This window comes from Notothenia rossii (genome assembly GCF_949606895.1).
Source record: "Notothenia rossii genome assembly, chromosome: 3".
NCBI lineage: Eukaryota > Metazoa > Chordata > Actinopteri > Perciformes > Nototheniidae > Notothenia > Notothenia rossii.
The window spans coordinates 41,701,465-41,719,435 of NC_136901.1; the positions used below are offsets into that span (position 1 = coordinate 41,701,465).

At 42.2% G+C, this 17,971-nt stretch overlaps 1 protein-coding gene across 11 annotated transcripts; it reads right to left on the bottom strand.

Moving 5' to 3' along the window:
• Positions 1 to 5,344: 5,344 nt before the first annotated feature.
• LOC307031895 (uncharacterized protein) lies at positions 5,345 to 17,659 on the bottom strand. Of its 11 annotated transcripts, none has more exons than XR_013806100.1 (10): positions 17,528 to 17,659; positions 15,356 to 15,404; positions 14,863 to 15,267; positions 13,688 to 14,036; positions 12,909 to 13,025; positions 11,102 to 11,337; positions 10,063 to 10,274; positions 9,033 to 9,088; positions 7,167 to 7,526; positions 5,345 to 6,987 (listed from the first exon to the last, which is right to left on the bottom strand). XR_013806100.1 is itself a non-coding variant. In XM_079669467.1 (10 exons), exons 2-4 carry the CDS (start codon positions 15,402 to 15,404, stop codon positions 13,786 to 13,788), a joined length of 660 nt encoding a protein of 219 aa, XP_079525593.1. In that variant the 5' UTR covers positions 17,528 to 17,659; the 3' UTR covers positions 5,345 to 6,987; positions 7,167 to 7,526; positions 9,033 to 9,088; positions 10,076 to 10,274; positions 11,102 to 11,337; positions 12,909 to 13,025; positions 13,688 to 13,785. The 11 variants fall into 11 exon arrangements, 5 of the variants coding, with proteins under 5 accessions (XP_079525593.1, XP_079525590.1, XP_079525592.1 ...); XR_013806102.1 differs by having other exon boundaries at positions 15,356 to 15,407; positions 17,528 to 17,652; XM_079669467.1 differs by having other exon boundaries at positions 10,076 to 10,274; positions 14,863 to 15,222.
• Between the last annotated feature and the right edge of the window lie 312 nt (positions 17,660 to 17,971).

Consider the following 17,971-nt stretch of genomic DNA (forward strand, 5'->3'; position numbering starts at 1 on the left):
CTCAGTCTGACAGGAGAGCTCTCCCTCCACATTATTGTAGAAACAGCTTCTTATATCCGTTAGCGCAGCAGAAGCTAACAACATTCCCCGCCGGTACCGGTACACCCCCTCTCTCTATCTATCTATCTCTCTCTCTCTCACGCTGGCTGTGAGGAGCGGAAGCCTGATAAGCCAAAATCCCCCACTTTCATCACTTATAGCACCCATCGTACAGGGCAAATGGAAAATGTAACCCGGGTGAAAAGAGTGTTATCTTTACTTAATTATGAATGTTGTTACATCAAGGCTAAAAATTCATTTTTTTGTATTATATTTGTATTTAATCTTGTGGAAGTGCAGATCCCCTGTCCTCCACCAGGGGGTGCTGCAGCACCCTCAGCACCCCTACTTCCCACGGCCCTGCCAACTTGTACGCAGTGGGAGTTTTTGATAAGTGCATACCGTGTGATAAGGCTCTTTATCATCAGATGTACTATGATGAACCAACCACATTTAGCGGACAAAGAGCGGGTGGCTCCTCTCTCACTTATGTGGGGGGTAACATAACGATCAGGGGAACAATGTCAGATACTGACGATTCTGTCCTCAAGGTGCAAGTTAGCGAAAACTAGAAATGAGTGAGTCAGCAGTGGCTCTCAATAATGAACCATCAGGGTTAAAGGTATCAGAGTTTTCATTTGCTCTCGTTATCAAATCAGTAATTTCTTTGTACTCGGCTGCATTTTGGGTCATCTGTGTTACACAGATACAAAAAGTCACATGACTTGAAAGCCTGCAACGTCTTCTACTATTCTCTTTATTTGTATCTCTGCACCTTTGAACACGTACAATTACTTTTACCGGGGTTCAATCATATCTCAACTTATTAAGTCTGACATTTGTGGGAAAATGTTTTGAAAATCTAAATAATTTCACTTTGTTATGATTCACTTTTAATAAAAAATATGATGTAATAGGTTGTCTTTTTTCTTATGTGTTGTGCTCCATATATGATTAATACAAAAAATAAAATAAATATATAAAAACTGAAGCATTCATTTTCTTCTGTCTGCTCCCTCTCCCTGGTAATACTTTTTTTCACGAAATACTTGGAGTCCATTGGTCTGCACATGATGCACACATTAACCACCTTTTAGACAAAGTTAGCTCAATCTTACAGACTGACACTTACAGTTCTCGTAGTGGCTCAGAGCTCACTGGAACACCGCTCAGCCACTTCTAAATGTTACTCTGAGATTTTCTTGCACACCAGCACAAACCTACTTTCTCTGACGTATTACCAAATGATATTAAGTGTTTTCACGGGCCATCATACAGCTTAGTATGGCCCAGCGCCTAAGTGTTTTGGGGCCCTGTATCCGTATAAACAAAAACAACAGAAGCAGAGGGGAAGACCTGGAAGTATAATCAATGTGTACCCCAAACTACAGGAGAAAGCAGGTCTGCATGTTCTATTTGCCGATGGATGAGGAAGATTGCTGGAAGATCCAAATATTTCTGTTCTCGAGAGTGAGGCTATTTTGGCTTCATGCCACTTTCAGAGGAATGCACAGAGCCCTACTTCCAATGCTGTATCAACAATGATTTAAACACCTACATTACCCTTACATCTAAATAATTACATTTAATAATAATAATATATTTCATTTGTTAACGCTTTTACAGGTGCTCAAAGACGCTTTACAGATATAGTGAAGATAAAAGAAAAGAAAGGAACAACAAATAAATATATAGTTAAAGTCAAATAATACAAAACAATCACATTAAAAGCCAGATTGAAGAGGTGAGTTTTTGTGAGTTTTTTGAAGGTTGTGAGGTCGGTGCAGTCTCTGATGGGTTGTGGGAGTGAGTTCCAGAGGGAGGGGGCAGCGACGGAGAAGGCTCTGTCGCCCCAGGTCCGGTGATTGATGCGAGTGGGGATGGATAGGAGGTTGGCTTCTGATGAGCGGAGGCAGCGGGAAGGGGTGTGGTGGTGCAGCAGGTCTGTGAGGTAGGGGGGGGGGCTGGTTGTTGAGGGCTTTGTGAGTAATGAGGAGCATTTTGAAGTTGATTCTTTGACGGACGGGGAGCCAGTGGAGGTTCTGAAGGACGGGAGGGATGTGGTCTCTGGAACGGGTGTGGGTGAGGAGGCGGGCAGCAGAGTTCTGGATATGTTGGAGTTTATTGAGGAGGTTGGATGGTATGCCGTATCGGATGCTATTGCAGTAGTCGAGTCGTGATGTGTGTGATGGTTTTTGTTGAGATATAAAGTTGGATGTCATCGGCGTAGCAGTGAAACTGAAGGTTGTGGCGACAAATTATTTTGCCAAGCGGGAGCATGTAGAGGATGAAGAGGAGGGGGCCAAGCACCGAACCCTGGGGGACGCCTTGGGACAGAGGTGCAGTTGTTGATGTTGATAAACTGATGTCTGTCGGTGAGCTAGGATTTCAGCCAGGAGAGTGCAGTGTCAGTGATGTTGAGTGATGATTCGAGGAGGGACAGCAGGATGGTGTGGTTGATGGTTTCGAATGCTGCGGTGAGGTCAAGGAGGATGAGGATGTTCAGGTTGCCGGAGTCAGAGGAGAGGAGGAGGTCGTTTGTGATTTTCAGAAGAGCTGTTTCTGTGTTTTGATCGGAAACCGGATTGCTATGGCTCAAAGAGGTCATTGGAGCTGAGGTGGGAATTTAGTTGTGAGGCAATGACACGTTCAAGTATTTTTGACAGAAAGGGGAGATTTGAGATGGGCCGGAAGTTGGACATGATGTCAGGTGTGAGTCGGGGTCTTTTGAGAATGGGTGTGACAGCAGCCAGTTTGAGAGAGGGGGGAACTGATCCAGATCTGAGGGAGGAGTTAATGATGGTGGCGATGAGCTGGGACATGGCAGGGAGGCTCTCTTTAACAAATTTGGAGGGCATTGGGTCAAGTGTGCAGGTGGAGTTAATTCCAGTCATGAAGTGGGACAGTTGCATGGGGGTCACAGGGGAGAAGTGGGACAGGGGCTGTGAGGTGAAGGGGGGGAGCCAGGAGGGGAGGTGGGGGGTGCTGATGAGGGTGTCAGATTGCTGTAAATGTTGATGGTTTTGGTTTGGAAAAACGAGAGGAAGGAGTTGCACTGTTCGGTGGTGAAGGACGAGGTGGCGTTGTCACAGGGTTTGAGAAGTTTACTGATGGTGGAGAACAGACGCTTGGGGTTGCTGGAGCCAGACTGGCAAATGACACCATAGTGTCCCAGTATAAGGTAGACCCTCCAGAAAAACACGATTCTGCGATCGCAGAATTTACCGCATAATCAGCAAAATGGCGCATATTTTTAAAAGGCCGCATATTTATCAAAAGGCCGCATAATCCCCGTATTTTTCCACACAAAGTTGAGAAAAAAAACAGTTAACTCGTGTGTGTGTGTGAGATTAAAATAGCCCAATTGCTTTTACAATAAATAAACATTGCATTTGTTTAATTGAATAGTAAAGGGGTTTAACGTTAGTGGCAGGTTGTGTGTGAGAGAGAATAAATAAGACAGCCCAATATTTAAAAATGTTTTTATTCTTTTCCCCCGCATATTTTGCATATTTCACAACTTCCCGCAATTTCACCGCATAAAATCACATAAAAACCCTGCATGTTTAATTGCATAATCAAGGAATTTAGCCCTCATAATCAAGGATTTTAGCCCTCATAATCAAGGAATTTAGCCTTCATAATCAAGGATTTTAGCCCTCATAATCAAGGATTTTAGCCCTCATAATCAAGGATTTTAGCCCACGTTTTTCTGGAGGGTCTAGTAAGGGGTATAAGTGTTGTGATTGAGTGTGATATGTCTAATCGTTGTTTTAGGCAGTTATGTCTTTGTTTCCTGCTTGTGTTATTGTCAGATTATTTTCAACTACCCCCGTGTTTTGTTTGCATGCCCTCCCCAGTGTGTCTTGTGTCTGTGATAAGTCCTGTGTGTGTCCCTTGTTTTGTGCTGGTTAATCATCTTTGTCCCCGGGGGAGGTCGCCCGCTCAGCCACTGGCCCTTTCCAGGCCGTCCGTGTGAGGTCCCCCCTTCAGCCACTGGCCCTTCCCAGGCCGTCCGTGTGAGGTCCCCCCTTCTGCCATTGGCCCTTTCCAGGCCGTCCGTGTGAGGTCCCCCCTTCAGCCACTGACCCATTCCAGGCCGTCCGTGTCAGGTTCCCCCTTCTGCCACTGGCCCTTTCCAGGCCGTCCGTGTGAGGTCCCCCCTTCAGCCACTGGCCCTTTCCAGGCCGTCCGTGTGAGGTCCCCCCTTCAGCCACTGGCCCTTTCCAGGCCGTCCGTGTGAGGTCCCCCCTTCAGCCACTGGCCCTTTCCAGGCCATCCGTGTGAGGTCCCCCCTTCAGCAACTGGCCCTTTCCAGGCCGTCCGTGTCAGGTCCCCCCTTCAGCCACTGGCCCTTTCCAGGCCATCCGTGTGAGGTCCCCCCTTCAGCCACTGGCCCTTTCCAGGCTGTCCGTGTGGTCCCCCTTTCTGCCACTAGATTACATTCTGATAAAATGTGAAAAAAGTCTGAAAAAGTCTAATAAACATCCATGTAAAAAGTCCATTAAAAATATCATAAAATATTTGAATAATTCAGAAAAATCCCCCAAAAGATTATATAAAAAATCCCCCAGAAAAAAAATCCCCCGTAAATTATGGAAAAAGTCCCAAAAAAATGTAAAGAAAAATGTCATTATAAACTATAAACATTCTCTCCTACCTCATTCACACAAACGGTGTTTCAGGGCCGGTTCGGAGCTGCATGGAGCTTGAAAAGCACCGGGTTTTCCGCAGCTGAGCAGCCTCTTAGCTCCGGAATGCGGTTCATTTCAAGCACCAACAAATTGTCCGGCCAGAGCAAAAGCACCACATACGTCACGCTTACGTCGAGGCGGGGGCAGGGGCAGGGGCAGGGATCAACTCCTGAACAACAACAAAAAGCAGGCGTTTTATCCAGTTTGTACACAACGATGGAGAAACTTAACAAGCAGCAGTGGTCCACTGACGAGACCAGCTACCTACTGGGAATCTGGTCTTCCGAAGAGGTACAGAGGAAGCTGGAGCACAATCGACCATTGTTGTTGTTGTTGTTGTTGTTGTTGTCGGTGTCAGCTGTGAGGGGTTTTATGAAGCAGGCACGCAAACGGTTACCTCATGACGCAAACGATGACGCAATGACGCAGCAACATTCGGACTCTGGGCGGTGTGAAAAGAGCCGGAGCTAAACTGAAGAACCAGTTCTGAACCTGAAAAGCTCTAGCACGGAGCTTGAACCGGAGTTGCGTTGGTGTGAATGAGGTATCCGGGAGGAGAGGCCGCGCCCCCCCCACACACACACACAGTATTTTTACTCAAAATGAATATGATCAGAATCAGAATCCCTTTATTCGTCCCACAGAGGGTACAGTGTTACAGCAGAAAAGAGCCAGCTTAATATGTACATACATTAAATATCATTTAGCTGACGCTTTTGTCCAAAGCAACTTCCAGTAAGTGCAAAAACCAGACAGAATCAAACTCCAAACAACAAGGAAAGAGCAGATATATTCACTTCAAGGAAGAACATACCATAGGAAGTGCTGGTGAATCAGATGCAAGGCCTGAATCAACTCAACAAATGCTTATTTATTTTTGTGATTAAACAATCAAATTCAGTCTTAAAGAAATACAAAAACATTTCTCTTGAAAATAAAACAGACAATCTTTGACTGGAATTGTACTGGGGGTAGATGTTTAAGTTGGGTACGACTCCTATACTCCAACCCACAAGCTGAAATTCTAACAAATGGACTTGTGTCATCTCCCGTTAAACTCAAGTGAGGAACAAGGCAGTCCCCTTTCTCCTCTCCTATTCATACCGGCCATTGAGCCACTAGCGATGGCAATCCGTCAACACGCCATTATAACGGGAATACATGTAGGAGGTGTAGAACACAGATAGCTTTGTACGCGGATTATGTTATTTTGTTCTGCTCTGAGTGTAAAAATCACACATGGAAGGAACCATCAACCTGTGGACTGAAGTTATTATCATCTGTTGTGGTGGAGTTTAGCCACCAGAGGGCGCCATGTCAATACTCTCAGATCAAACACAGCACGTGTCTGCTATGACAGTATATTTCGCTTTTTACTCTTTAATTACTGCAGCAACACGGCAAATGTCCCTGCTGTGGGACCAACATTTATATTCATTCAAATATAATAAAAAAATAAATATAACTATATATTTTTTTTCATTCATTGTTTACTTTTTAAATAAATATCATTAAATAAAATATTTATACGAATAAATCACTATTGTATTTATTCACTTTTATATTATTTATTTGTATTTTATTGATTTACTTTTATATTATTTTATTGATTGTATTAATTGTTTATTTCCTAATTCAAATAATATTATTTAAAATATATTTAATTATTAGTTTATTCATCAGGGACAATATCCTACCATGTTTTAACAACACACACACACACACACACACACACACACACACACACACACACACACACACACACACACACACACACACACACACACACACACACACACACACACACACACACACACACACACACACACACACACACACACACACACACACACACACACACACACACACACACACACACACACACACACACACACACACACACACAGGAAAACCTTTTCCGACTTCCTGGAGCATACTGGTCCACAACATGACGGAGGATGAAGACACTTGAATATTATTTGGGCTTTGTTTTTTATTTTCTATTCTTCTTTCTTTCTTTCTTTTTTCTGTCTTGTTTATTAAGTGTCATTTATATGCATTAAAAATAATGCAGTACAAAAAGAAGAAACAAAAATAGGAACAAGAAAACAAACAAAAATAGAAACAAAAGAAGAATGGAAAAAATTACAAAAGCAATAATAAGAAAAAGAAACAAAAACAACAGCAAGAAAAGAAAGCAGTGTCAGTCTAACGTTGATCCAGTTGTTTCTCCAGCTCTCTGGTTGAGCAGCAGCTGTGGAGAATACAGTTAGTGACATCATGTGGACATGGAGAAAACCTCTTTTCATACAATGTTACAATCTTTTAATGACCTACATGTTTATTTACCATTTCACATCGAGCTACCATCTGCATATCTTTTTAAGAGTGAAGTTTTAATTTAAATACAGCACTTCTACTGAGGTTACTCACCAGTGACGTTGAGCCAGCATATGCTATAGTTACTCCCATCAGGTGTGCGTATGGCACACACATAAAACCCAGAGTCACTGGTCCTGAGTCTGGAGACATGAAGTGTGAGGCGTCCTTCTGGGAGGACGTCTTTGTCCCACTGGACTCTTCCTGAAAACTGTGGATCCTGAGACTCTGGGAGTTCATCACCTTTGTATCGATGAAACAGGACGTATGGTCTGCCATCAGTAAACATCTCACAGTAGATAGACATGGATTCGAGGGAAGTGTCTGTTCTGGAGCTGAAGGTCCACTCCAGGGTGATGTTCTGGTTCTCCTCTGCCTGATAGGAAGTCTGAGTCACATTCACTACAAATGTTCCTGTGGAGGAGAGACAGAGGAACTCTTTAAACTGCAGCTATGTTCCTGTGGAGGAGACACAGAGGGACTCTTTAAACTGCAGCTATGTTCCTGTGGAGGAGACACAGAGGGACTCTTTAAACTGCAGCTATGTTTCTGTGGAGGAGACACAGAGGGACTCTTTAAACTGCAGCTATGTTTCTGTGGAGGAGATAGAGAGGGACTCTTTAAACTGCAGCTATGTTCCTGTAGAGGAGACACAGAGGGACTCTTTAAACTGCAGCTATGTTCCTGTGCGGGAGACACAGAGGGACTCTTTAAACTCTAGCTATGTTCCTGTGGAGGAGACACAGAGGGACTCTTTAAACTGCAGCTATGTTCCTGTAGAGGAGACACAGAGGGACTCTTTAAACTGCAGCTATGTTCCTGTGGAGGATACACAGAGGGACTCTTTAAACTGCAGCTATGTTCCTGTGGAGGAGACACAGAGGGACTCTTTAAACTGCAGCTATGTTCCTGTGCAGGAGACACAGAGGGACTCTTTAAACTGCAGCTATGTTCCTGTGGAGGAGACACAGAGGGACTCTTTAAACTGCAGCTATGTTCCTGTGGGGGAGACACAGAGGGAGTCTTTAAACTGCAGCTATGTTCCTGTGGAGGAGACACAGAGGGACTCTTTAAACTGCAGCTATGTTTCTGTGGAGGAGACACAGAGGGACTCTTTAAACTGTAGCTATGTTCCTGTGGAGGAGACACAGAGGGACTCTTTAAACTGCAGCTATGTTCCTGTGGAGGAGACACAGAGGGACTCTTTAAACTGCAGCTATGTTCCTGTTGAGGAGACACAGAGGGACTCTTTAAACTGCAGCTATGTTCCTGTTGAGGAGACACAGAGGGACTCTTTAAACTGCAGCTATGTTCCTGTGGAGGAGACACAGAGGGACTCTTTAAACTGCAGCTATGTTCCTGTGGAGGAGACACAGAGGGACTCTTTAAACTGCTTTAAAGAGTCAAACTGAAGCTAACAGTGTGTCCTTATTAATAACAAAGCTGCACGGCTGTGAAATAAGGGTCCAGAATAGTTTTAGGGTATGAGGGAAAATAAAGAAGAAAAGGACTGTTTTAATTTTTTATTTAGCATTTTAAGAAAAAGCCAAAATGTTGAGTAAAATATAAATCTTTCAATTTGAGTGCCAGGCATTAGGAAACATGTATCAGAAAAAACAAGTTAGGCGCTTTAAAAGTTTAATTATTGAGAATAAACATTGAACTTTTCAGAATACATTTCTTGTCAAAAATTACTTTTGTTAGAGAATATACTGAAAGTTCCACTTCTTGACATTTTGATTTAAAAAATCTAAATAAATCAGAATCTCCCTCCTCAGTTTTGACCCTCTTTTCTTGCACTAACAGTGTTCCATACCAAAGAGCTCTAACATGCTTCTTTAGGAAAAGGTTCAACGTGACACAAAAGGTTTTTCAATAATATTCAATGTGTCTAAGAGAGAAATAAAGGAGTAGACTAACCAGAGACACAGGGGGTGAGGAAGAGGAGCAGCAGGAGGAGGAAGATCATCTTCTCCCTGTGAGAGGAAAGGAAACACAGTCTGTCTTTACCACACTGGAAACATGCCAAGTTCCAGCATGCTTCAAAACCTCCACCATCATCCCGGTTCAAATTTGTCCGGTAAAATAAATTATGTTCGGACATTTGACCGGCGAGAAAAGATCCCAGCGGAAACCCTGATATACATCTAAGTTGTTCGTGCCCCACCAGTTTTGTATATATAAAAACACCACTGACAATGGTGTGTCACTGTGCTGAAGGAAAGATGTGAACAGCTATCCAGGATAGTCTCTAAAGACCTATAGCTGATCTAGTGTTGATGTCATGTGTCCACCTCTTAAAATACTCTTAAAAACATTATCAATGAACAACATTTGAAGAGCTGACCAATCAAACGTGGGAACGGCTGATTGACCGCAGTGCATACTTCACTTTGTTTAGGAACTGCAGCAAAGCCAGATTAAACCGGGGGATATGGAAATAAATAAACCAAAAAAAGGGAAGCTGGTAATACGTTAGTCACAACATTAGGGGAGTTCGTGTTTCTGGCAGAAACAGATGTCGGCCTTTCTGCTGCTGTTACACGGTCGGAGCATCTCGGCCTTCACGCATGGCTCTGAAATCTCTTTCCCTCACGAAGCACACATCCAAGTTTCTAGTTGTTTATCCACCAACAGAAAAGTTCATACTTAATGTGTCAAATCTTTTTGGGCGTTTTAACATTTCTAGTAATAACAAAGCGTTAATTAAATATGATTTTCATTTCTCTTTGTTTCCCATGTGATTCTAGGCAGAGCTTGTTTTCTTTCTTTCAGGAGTGAAACAGAGGCACAGTTTGTGTTTGAACAACGTTTCTGAGTCAATATCTTTCCAACTTGTTCTCTTATCTTGGTTTAATGTGGTGCCTGTTCTCTATAAGAGGTTCAACAGGAGCTTAACAAGCAGCAGGAAGAGATATTTCCTCAATAAAGTAGAAACATGTGTTCTTACCGACTGCAGAGACCTCAGTGCTGACAGCTCTATGTTCTAGATGTCATGGTGAATATGTCCGATGAAGATAGTTGGTGTTTCAACGAGGCTGTCTTGATGCAGAATCAGAGAAGGGGGTGTTCCTGCTCTCGGTTTCTGTTGTCTGAGTATGTAGGCTACACATCCTGTCCTGGTGTGGAGCATTCACTTTTCAATAGTAGGCGTAGTTCAGGCTGTAGGGGAGGAGAGAAAGTCCCATTCCCATTAACTGCAGTGTTTGCATTGCTTTTCATTTCAGTTAAGAGAGTGGTAGTGCATATCAGGACGATTCATAATAACATATTGTGAAGTCGGGAAATTATGCTTTGAGGGAATTATACTGCATTCAGGTAAACTTCATACTGATGAATAATATGAATGCCACCTGCACATTTATAGGAGGTTTATTTTAGAGTCAGTGTGGGCTGATGGCCATAGAACAAGAGCTATTATAAAATAAAATACACAAAACTAAATAGGAGGAAATAAAGAAGTGAGAAGCTTACATTATGAGTTACTGTAACTGCACTACTTTGATCAGTAGTGAGTTTTCTCCTCTGTTTATTCAGACCGCTGTTATGATTTTAGTAAAGAAATCTGCATTGTTTAGTATGTTTAATTATTCTGTGCTGCCATCGCTCCGCTTTTTTTCATTGAGTATTTTACAACGAGTGAAACAGCACCCCTCTGGATGTTATGGTGAAACGCGGTATTGCACCCACTTAGATTGGTCCATTTCAGAATAATATATATATGATATGTTTTATAATGATTGATCATGAAAGTGTTCTCAAAGCTGGTAAAGGTGCAGCTAGTTTGAATGACTTTGTATACTGCAGGGTAGCTTGTGGATTTACTCCAGGTGGAACTAAAGTCTGATTTAACACTTGATTATATTTCACATCATTCATCCACATCTGTAAAGTCACTAAAGGTATTAAATACATGTAGTGGAGTAAAAGTACACAATTTACCTTTGAACTGTAGTGGAGTAGAAGTGCAAAGTGTAAAATACAAGTACCTCAAAATTGTACTTCCCACATCTGGACCACAGGAAAACACCCTGTATTGAGAATGACGCGCAGCTGTCAGTTAGCTCGTCCCCGTTTCTGATTGGTTAGATGTTGCTAACCCCACCCATTTCCTGTATCCGAGCTGAGAAACTCTGGGTGGATTCACTGAGATCCCAGTTGTTAGTGAAGCCAGAAAACTCTTGAGATATCCAGGGTCTGTTGGACTGTGTGTTAGTAGAGTTTGCTAAACAGGAGACAAATACAAAGCAGCAGTGAGAGACATTTCAATCATAAAGTAGAAACATGTGTTCTTACTTTTTAACATGTGAGACTGCAGAGAGAGGGCTGTCTTCTGGATTTCATGTCTTATCATGTCCGGCCCAGTCCGAGAAAGACAGGAGGAGTATTCATGAAATTCAGCTCGAGTTACAGTGCAGCTCATACAAGGCTCATAATGGGAGGAGCAGAGGAAGGAAACAACTCCCTTGATGCATGCGGTCTCACTGGGAGAACACCTACTCACCCCCTATGAACAGGGACGTGCACAGACATTTGGAGGGGCTATTGCTCTGAACTGGAACAAGGGCCTCCCCCCCGATAAAAAACACAAGACCTTTTGAAAATTGTAACTTGTTTTTAATGTAAAAGAAACCAAACAATTATTACATTAACTAAATTGAAGAGTAATTCACATCTCATAACAAAATAAGCTAAGGCGACTGCTTGCATTCGGTAATTTGATTTTAAAAATGAAAACCAGGGACATGTTTTGTTTTGCGGTCCATATCTCATTAAAATATCTAGGGACAATTCTGTTTTAATGTAGTTTGACCAGTGTAACTGCTGTCCAGACATACTGATAAAATAGGGCCTCTAACTAATTTCATTAAATAAACTCACTAATTGATTAAACCAGTTCAATACGCATTATTCTTATTCTTATCATTCTTTATGAGCGCAGTAACGGTAAGGTATCTAATTACTTATTTATTTAGTAATCCATAACTTAGTAACAGAGATGGTCAAACTAAAGTGGAAGAGACATGGCAGAAATCCTACAATGAAGCGGGACAGTGAACTGTTCACCCGTGAGAGGGCGATCAAGAAAAGAGAGCGAGCGGCCCCGTTGAGGGAGTTTACAGATGAGAAGACACAGAAAGACAGAAGCACCATAACATCAAGTGGGCTATATTTAGGTGTTTTTTTGTAAATAACCGACGATATCAAGAGGAAGTAAAGTCCCCTGGTTTGTCACTTATACCCTAACTGCCATGAGACAACACAAAGTCAAGTTTCCAAAATCCAACACTGAGGTGGTCTTAACGCACCGGCAGATGATAGCGCTGACAACGTGTGTTTCCCGCAACGAGACGCTACAATACTAATTGTGGGCTCATCATGTTGATTCGGCCACAACAGAAAAAAGAAAAACAAACTCTCGCTCTCTCCAGAGGGGCAGGTCAGCCAAAAAGGCAGAAGTTGTGGAGGACGTTGTACGTCCTTACGCTGAACACGTAAACACTCCCGCTAACTTTGTTCTGCTTGAGAGCAAGTACCTGCCTCCTGCTAACTGTTAAAACAAATGCTTCAACTTGTATCATCTTGAATCTGTATGTTTGAATACGGATCTTAAGTTGGCGGGACGTTGAAGTCGTGCTGCTGAACTCGGCTGGAGTTCCTTTATAGCATAACGTTAGCATTTTGCTTCTGGTGATTAGATTTATGATTAGAAAAGGATAAAAGTAGGGTAGACATGTGGAGATTATCTGACTGAACAAAGCATGCATTTATCAAACAGGTTTGTTTTCCACAGACCTTATTTCGAGCTCTTTTCCTAAATCCTATGGAGACATCGCATTGCTTTTTGTCGAGGGAACCAGCAGCTTACTTCAGGGTAAATACGTCATCCCTGCACCGCTCTATTCAAGGCAGCTGCAGTGTTCATGAAACAGAGACACATGAGAATGAACCATAGTGTTAAAGAATAAACACTTTTATTATAACAGAAAGGAATAAAACATTTTCGACATTTACAAGTCGACCCAATTTAACATTTCCAAATATTTCCTCCTGTACGACATGCAGTGCAGATTGTGCAGAATAAGTAAAAAAGTAAATAAAAAGTGATTTATTTATAATGTGTAAAATGTATAAAAAGCACATTAAAGGTGGGGTAGGTAAGTTTGAGAAACCGGCTCGAGATACACTTTTTGTTATATTCCATGGAATGCTCTTAACATCCCGATAGAAATTAATATCTGAAGTGCTTTGACAAAAAATCCATAAAAACATGTCATTTGTGGAAGCCGTGGCGCTGTAAAAAGCACGACCAATCATTTGAGCCGGCTAAAGTAACTGGATGGCCTACCTGCCTGTCAGCCTTCCATCTGGGCACAAACTTATCTCGTGCCCTCATTGGTAATGTGCGCGTTCGTGTGTGTTGGAGGAGGGGCTCTGTGAGGAAGTGGCAGATTTTTTCCGGATGTGTATTTTCAAATTCGAGCCCACTCGAGCTGGTTTCTCCGAAATTACCTACCCCACCTTTAAGTGCAGCATGGTAACAATATCCATCAGTAAACAAAGGCTTTGATTACCTTAAAGCTGAACGATCAAACTCACAGTGAAGGCTGAAATAAATAAATATAACAAATACACTTTACAGAGGTTACACTGGTCTTTTCTGACTCTTGAATCAGATGTTGGAGAGTCTCACTTCATGCTCAGATTCAGACAGAGATATGAAAGTCCGGATGGTTTGTTTCTCTGATAAATTCCCTGTATGCATGGCTGCATTGTGGGTTCTTCTCTTATATCTTATTAAAACAATGCAGGCCATGCTGACAAAGAGAACCTGAACGGCTGCTAGCACTCCAACAGTAACCCAGACACCTGTCTCTGCTTGTGGACTCTCTGATGGTCTCTGAAGTTCGAGCTCTTCAGCAGCTGTGGAAAAGGACAAAAAATAACATGAGGAACCATTTTAGTGTTAATATATAACAGGTTTAATCTAAAGTGAAAACATGACAATCTGCAACCTCCATTCATCTGAAAAACATCCTGTGGTTCCAGCTTCTCAGTTTCCCCTTTTCCACTAAAATGAGTTCTGTGTGGGGCTGGTTTGGATCACAGTTGGTTTGAGAGAAGAGTTTTTTTTTTTTTAAATGAGTTGTGAACATTTTAAACAGTTAAAACAAGCCGTTCTTAAGATTTGAGCAGCGGGACTCTTTTGGTCTTTCTTTCATACTTTGTTGAGAATCTGCTATTTCCTTTTCCAAATGTTAAAGGTGGGGTAGGTAAGTTTGAGAAACCGGCTCGAGATACACTTTTTGTTATATTCGATGGAATGCTCTTAACATCCCGATAGCAATGAATATCTGAAGTTCTTTGACAAAAAATCCATTAAAAAATGTCCTCTGTGGAAGCCGTGGCGCTGTAAAAAGCACGACCAATCATCTGAGCCAGCTAAAGTAACTGGATGGCCTACCTGCCTGTCAGCCTTCCATCTGTGCACAAACTTATCTCGTGCCCTCATTGGTCATGTGCGCGTTCGTGTGTTGGAGGAGGGGCTCTGTGAGGAAGTGGCAGATTTTTTCCGGCTGTGTATTTTCAAATTCTAGCGCACTCGAGCTGGTTTCTACAAAATTACCTACCCCACCTTTAACTGTTCAATTCTTGGTGAATATGATCCAATATTAGTGGCAACATACTGGATCTAGACGCATTAGTTTTAGCTCTATGGAGCCTCTAGACTTCTACTGAGGTTACTCACCAGTGACGTTGAGCCAGCAATTCTTAGAGCTACTCCCATCAGATGTGTGTATGTCACACACATAAAACCCAGAGTCATTGGTCCTGAGTCTGGAGACATGAAATGTGAGGCGTCCTTCTGTGAGGCCGTCTTTGTCCCACTGGAGTCGTACTGTAAACTCTGGATCCTGAGACACTCGGGTTTCAACACCTTCACGTAGTTCAAACAGAACTGCGATTCGCTTTTTATTAAACAGGTGACAGATGGTAGAAATGGAGCTGAAGTTAGTGTCTCTTCTGGTGCTGAAGGTCCACTCCAGGGTGATGTTCTGGTTCTCCTCTGCCTGATAGAAAGTCTGAGTCACATTCACTACAAATGTTCCTGTGGAGGAGACACAGAGGAACTCTTTAAACTGCAGCTATGTTCCTGTGGAGGAGACACAGAGGGACTTTTTAAACTGCAGCTATGTTCCTGTGCTGCTTTACTGAGAACAGCTTTAAAGAGACAAACTAACCTGAGACACAGGAGGTGAGGAAGAGAAGTAGCAGGATGAGGAAGATCATCTTCTCCACACACACACACACACACACACACACACACACACACACACACACACACACACACACACACACACACACACACACACACACACACACACACACACACACACACACACACACACACACACACACACACACACACACACACACACACACACACACACACACACACACACACACACACACACACACACACACACACACACACACACACACACACACACACGTGCCTTATTAGGACTTGACACCAGGAACAGTAACATATGTCTGACACTAGGTGGCGCCAGATAACAACATTATATTTAATTTGAACTGAACCAGGAGATATTTCTGCTTTGTGATCAGTGAACACAGCCGAGCTTTTGTATTAATGCACAGGAGTATAATAATATAGTTATTAGTATTGCTGTGTGTGAGAGCTTCTTTCTGTCTCTACTTTCCGCACTATGATAACATTTCATACATCATCATGTTTTTCTGTATCAAAAGTGCCTGTGAATGTTAAAACTCATGACAAGTTACAATATAAACAATACGTCTCTTGTTACAGCCATGTTGTCACTGTTCCTCTTAACTGTGTTTAGTGTAAATAAAGTGGCAAACCAAGTCCAGTCTGCAGTATAGCTTCATATCATCTCAAAAAACGCAAACAGATTATTAAATGGCATGTCTTTTTTGTAAACCACTTCTTTTTTTTTAAATGTATAGGATCAGGAGGGGACATTGACAGAGGATTACAAAAAACACAGTTAAAGTACTTCATTGTATTGTTGGTACTAGGCGTACTACTACTGAGTCCAGCATTATCAATTTCATTAAGAACTAATGGTTCATTTTATTTGTATCACTCATCAAAGACAGCAGTAAACATGCATTATGTACTATGATGGGGACTTTGACAGAGGATTACTCAGAAAGTAAGTACTTCGTTTTATTTCTGGGAGTAGTCAAACTAGTACCGAGTCCAACAGTGTCAGTTTTATCAAGAACTTATAGTAACACATGTTTGTATCACTCATCAAATATATCAGGGGGAAAAAACGGAGTTGACCGCAGTCCAGAATCGCTGTATAGATTCAATCTCCTAACAACGTTGTCCATTTTATGCTGTCGGCTGTGCGTGGCGATGAAAAGCTGGTTCGAGGGGGTCCCAGTGAATGTTTGCCTAGGGCCCCCACAGACACTAGAATCGGCACTGGTTAAGGATGTTTTGTTTTTTCATTAAATCATCTGTCAGTGTCACAAGTTTAATGAAGTCAGCTTCTGTTTTCCTCAATGTAGTGTAGTTTTCCTTAAGACCCTCGATTAGATCGATGCAATCTGTGACTGGTTATAGTGGAACATTGCATGCCTTTTGTTGCGTAGTCGCTCATTTCAAACAGCCTGTTGAACATGACGAGAATAAACACAAATGTATTTGTGATAAGTAAAGAAGCAGCAATTTGCAGTATCTCATTCTGGATATCGGGCTTTTAAATGTCCCGTTCCCCGGGAGGTCGTCCAGTCGCCGTTTTATTTCTGGGTCATAGTGAGAGAATCTATCAATTAGATTTATGATTCGAACATTATAAAAGTAGGGTAGACATGTGGATATTATCCGGCTGAACAAAACGTCCATTTATCTAACAGGTTCGTTTTCCACAGACCTTATTTCGAGCTCTTTTCCAAAATCCTATGGAGAAATCTCAGGCCCACCCACAGCTACGCGTATGCCATTAATAGCATTATTTTTCTTGGCTCAATGTGTGTTTTGGTCGTTTTCGTTGTGATCGCAAAATTCACCTTGTTCCCCCTGGTTTATAATATTATCACCGGATACTCTGTAGTGATTCAATGCAAGTGTATGTAAGCAAACGAGTGCTTTTGTTTTGAAATCACTTCCGTGAGTTTCGCGCACCCCCCCCTATTTAGTAAGTTTAAAAGTTAAAAAGCCAGTTTACTGGTTTAATGAAGAAAAACAAATGGTCCGAAGATACACGGATTGTTTCTGAGTCAATATCTTTCCAACTCGTTCTCTTATCTTGGTTTAATGTGGTGCATGTTCTCTAGAAGAAGTTCAACAGGAGAGAAACAGAAAGCAGCAGTGAGATACATTTCCTTAATAAAGTAGAAACATGTGTTCTTACCTGTAAAGCTTTGAGACTGCGGAGACCTCAGTGCTTACAGTTCTGTCTTCTAGATTATATCATGGTGAATAGGTCAGATCAGTGACCACAACCACATGAGTTTCACAACTAAACACAGGGGGCGTTTCCAACCAGGCTGTCTTGTTGCAGCCGGGATTGGCAGATGGTGTTTCCTGTGAGCAGCAGCCAATAAACGTCCTGATGTGAAGCATGTGGTCTGCATGTTGGAGTGTCATTGGTTGGTGTGAGAGCTGTCTGTCTGTTTGATAGGAGAGTTCTTGTTAAGCATTGTTGGGGAAATATTTTACTGCGCCCATAACTTTTCCCACTTCATTAGCTTTTAGCAGGGGCGTTTCCCGGACCTGGTTTAGCCCCTAATGTTTCCACCTTTAAAAACACTTGATTTTCCAAATAAATCATAAACTATGTAAAATGATTAGAAGT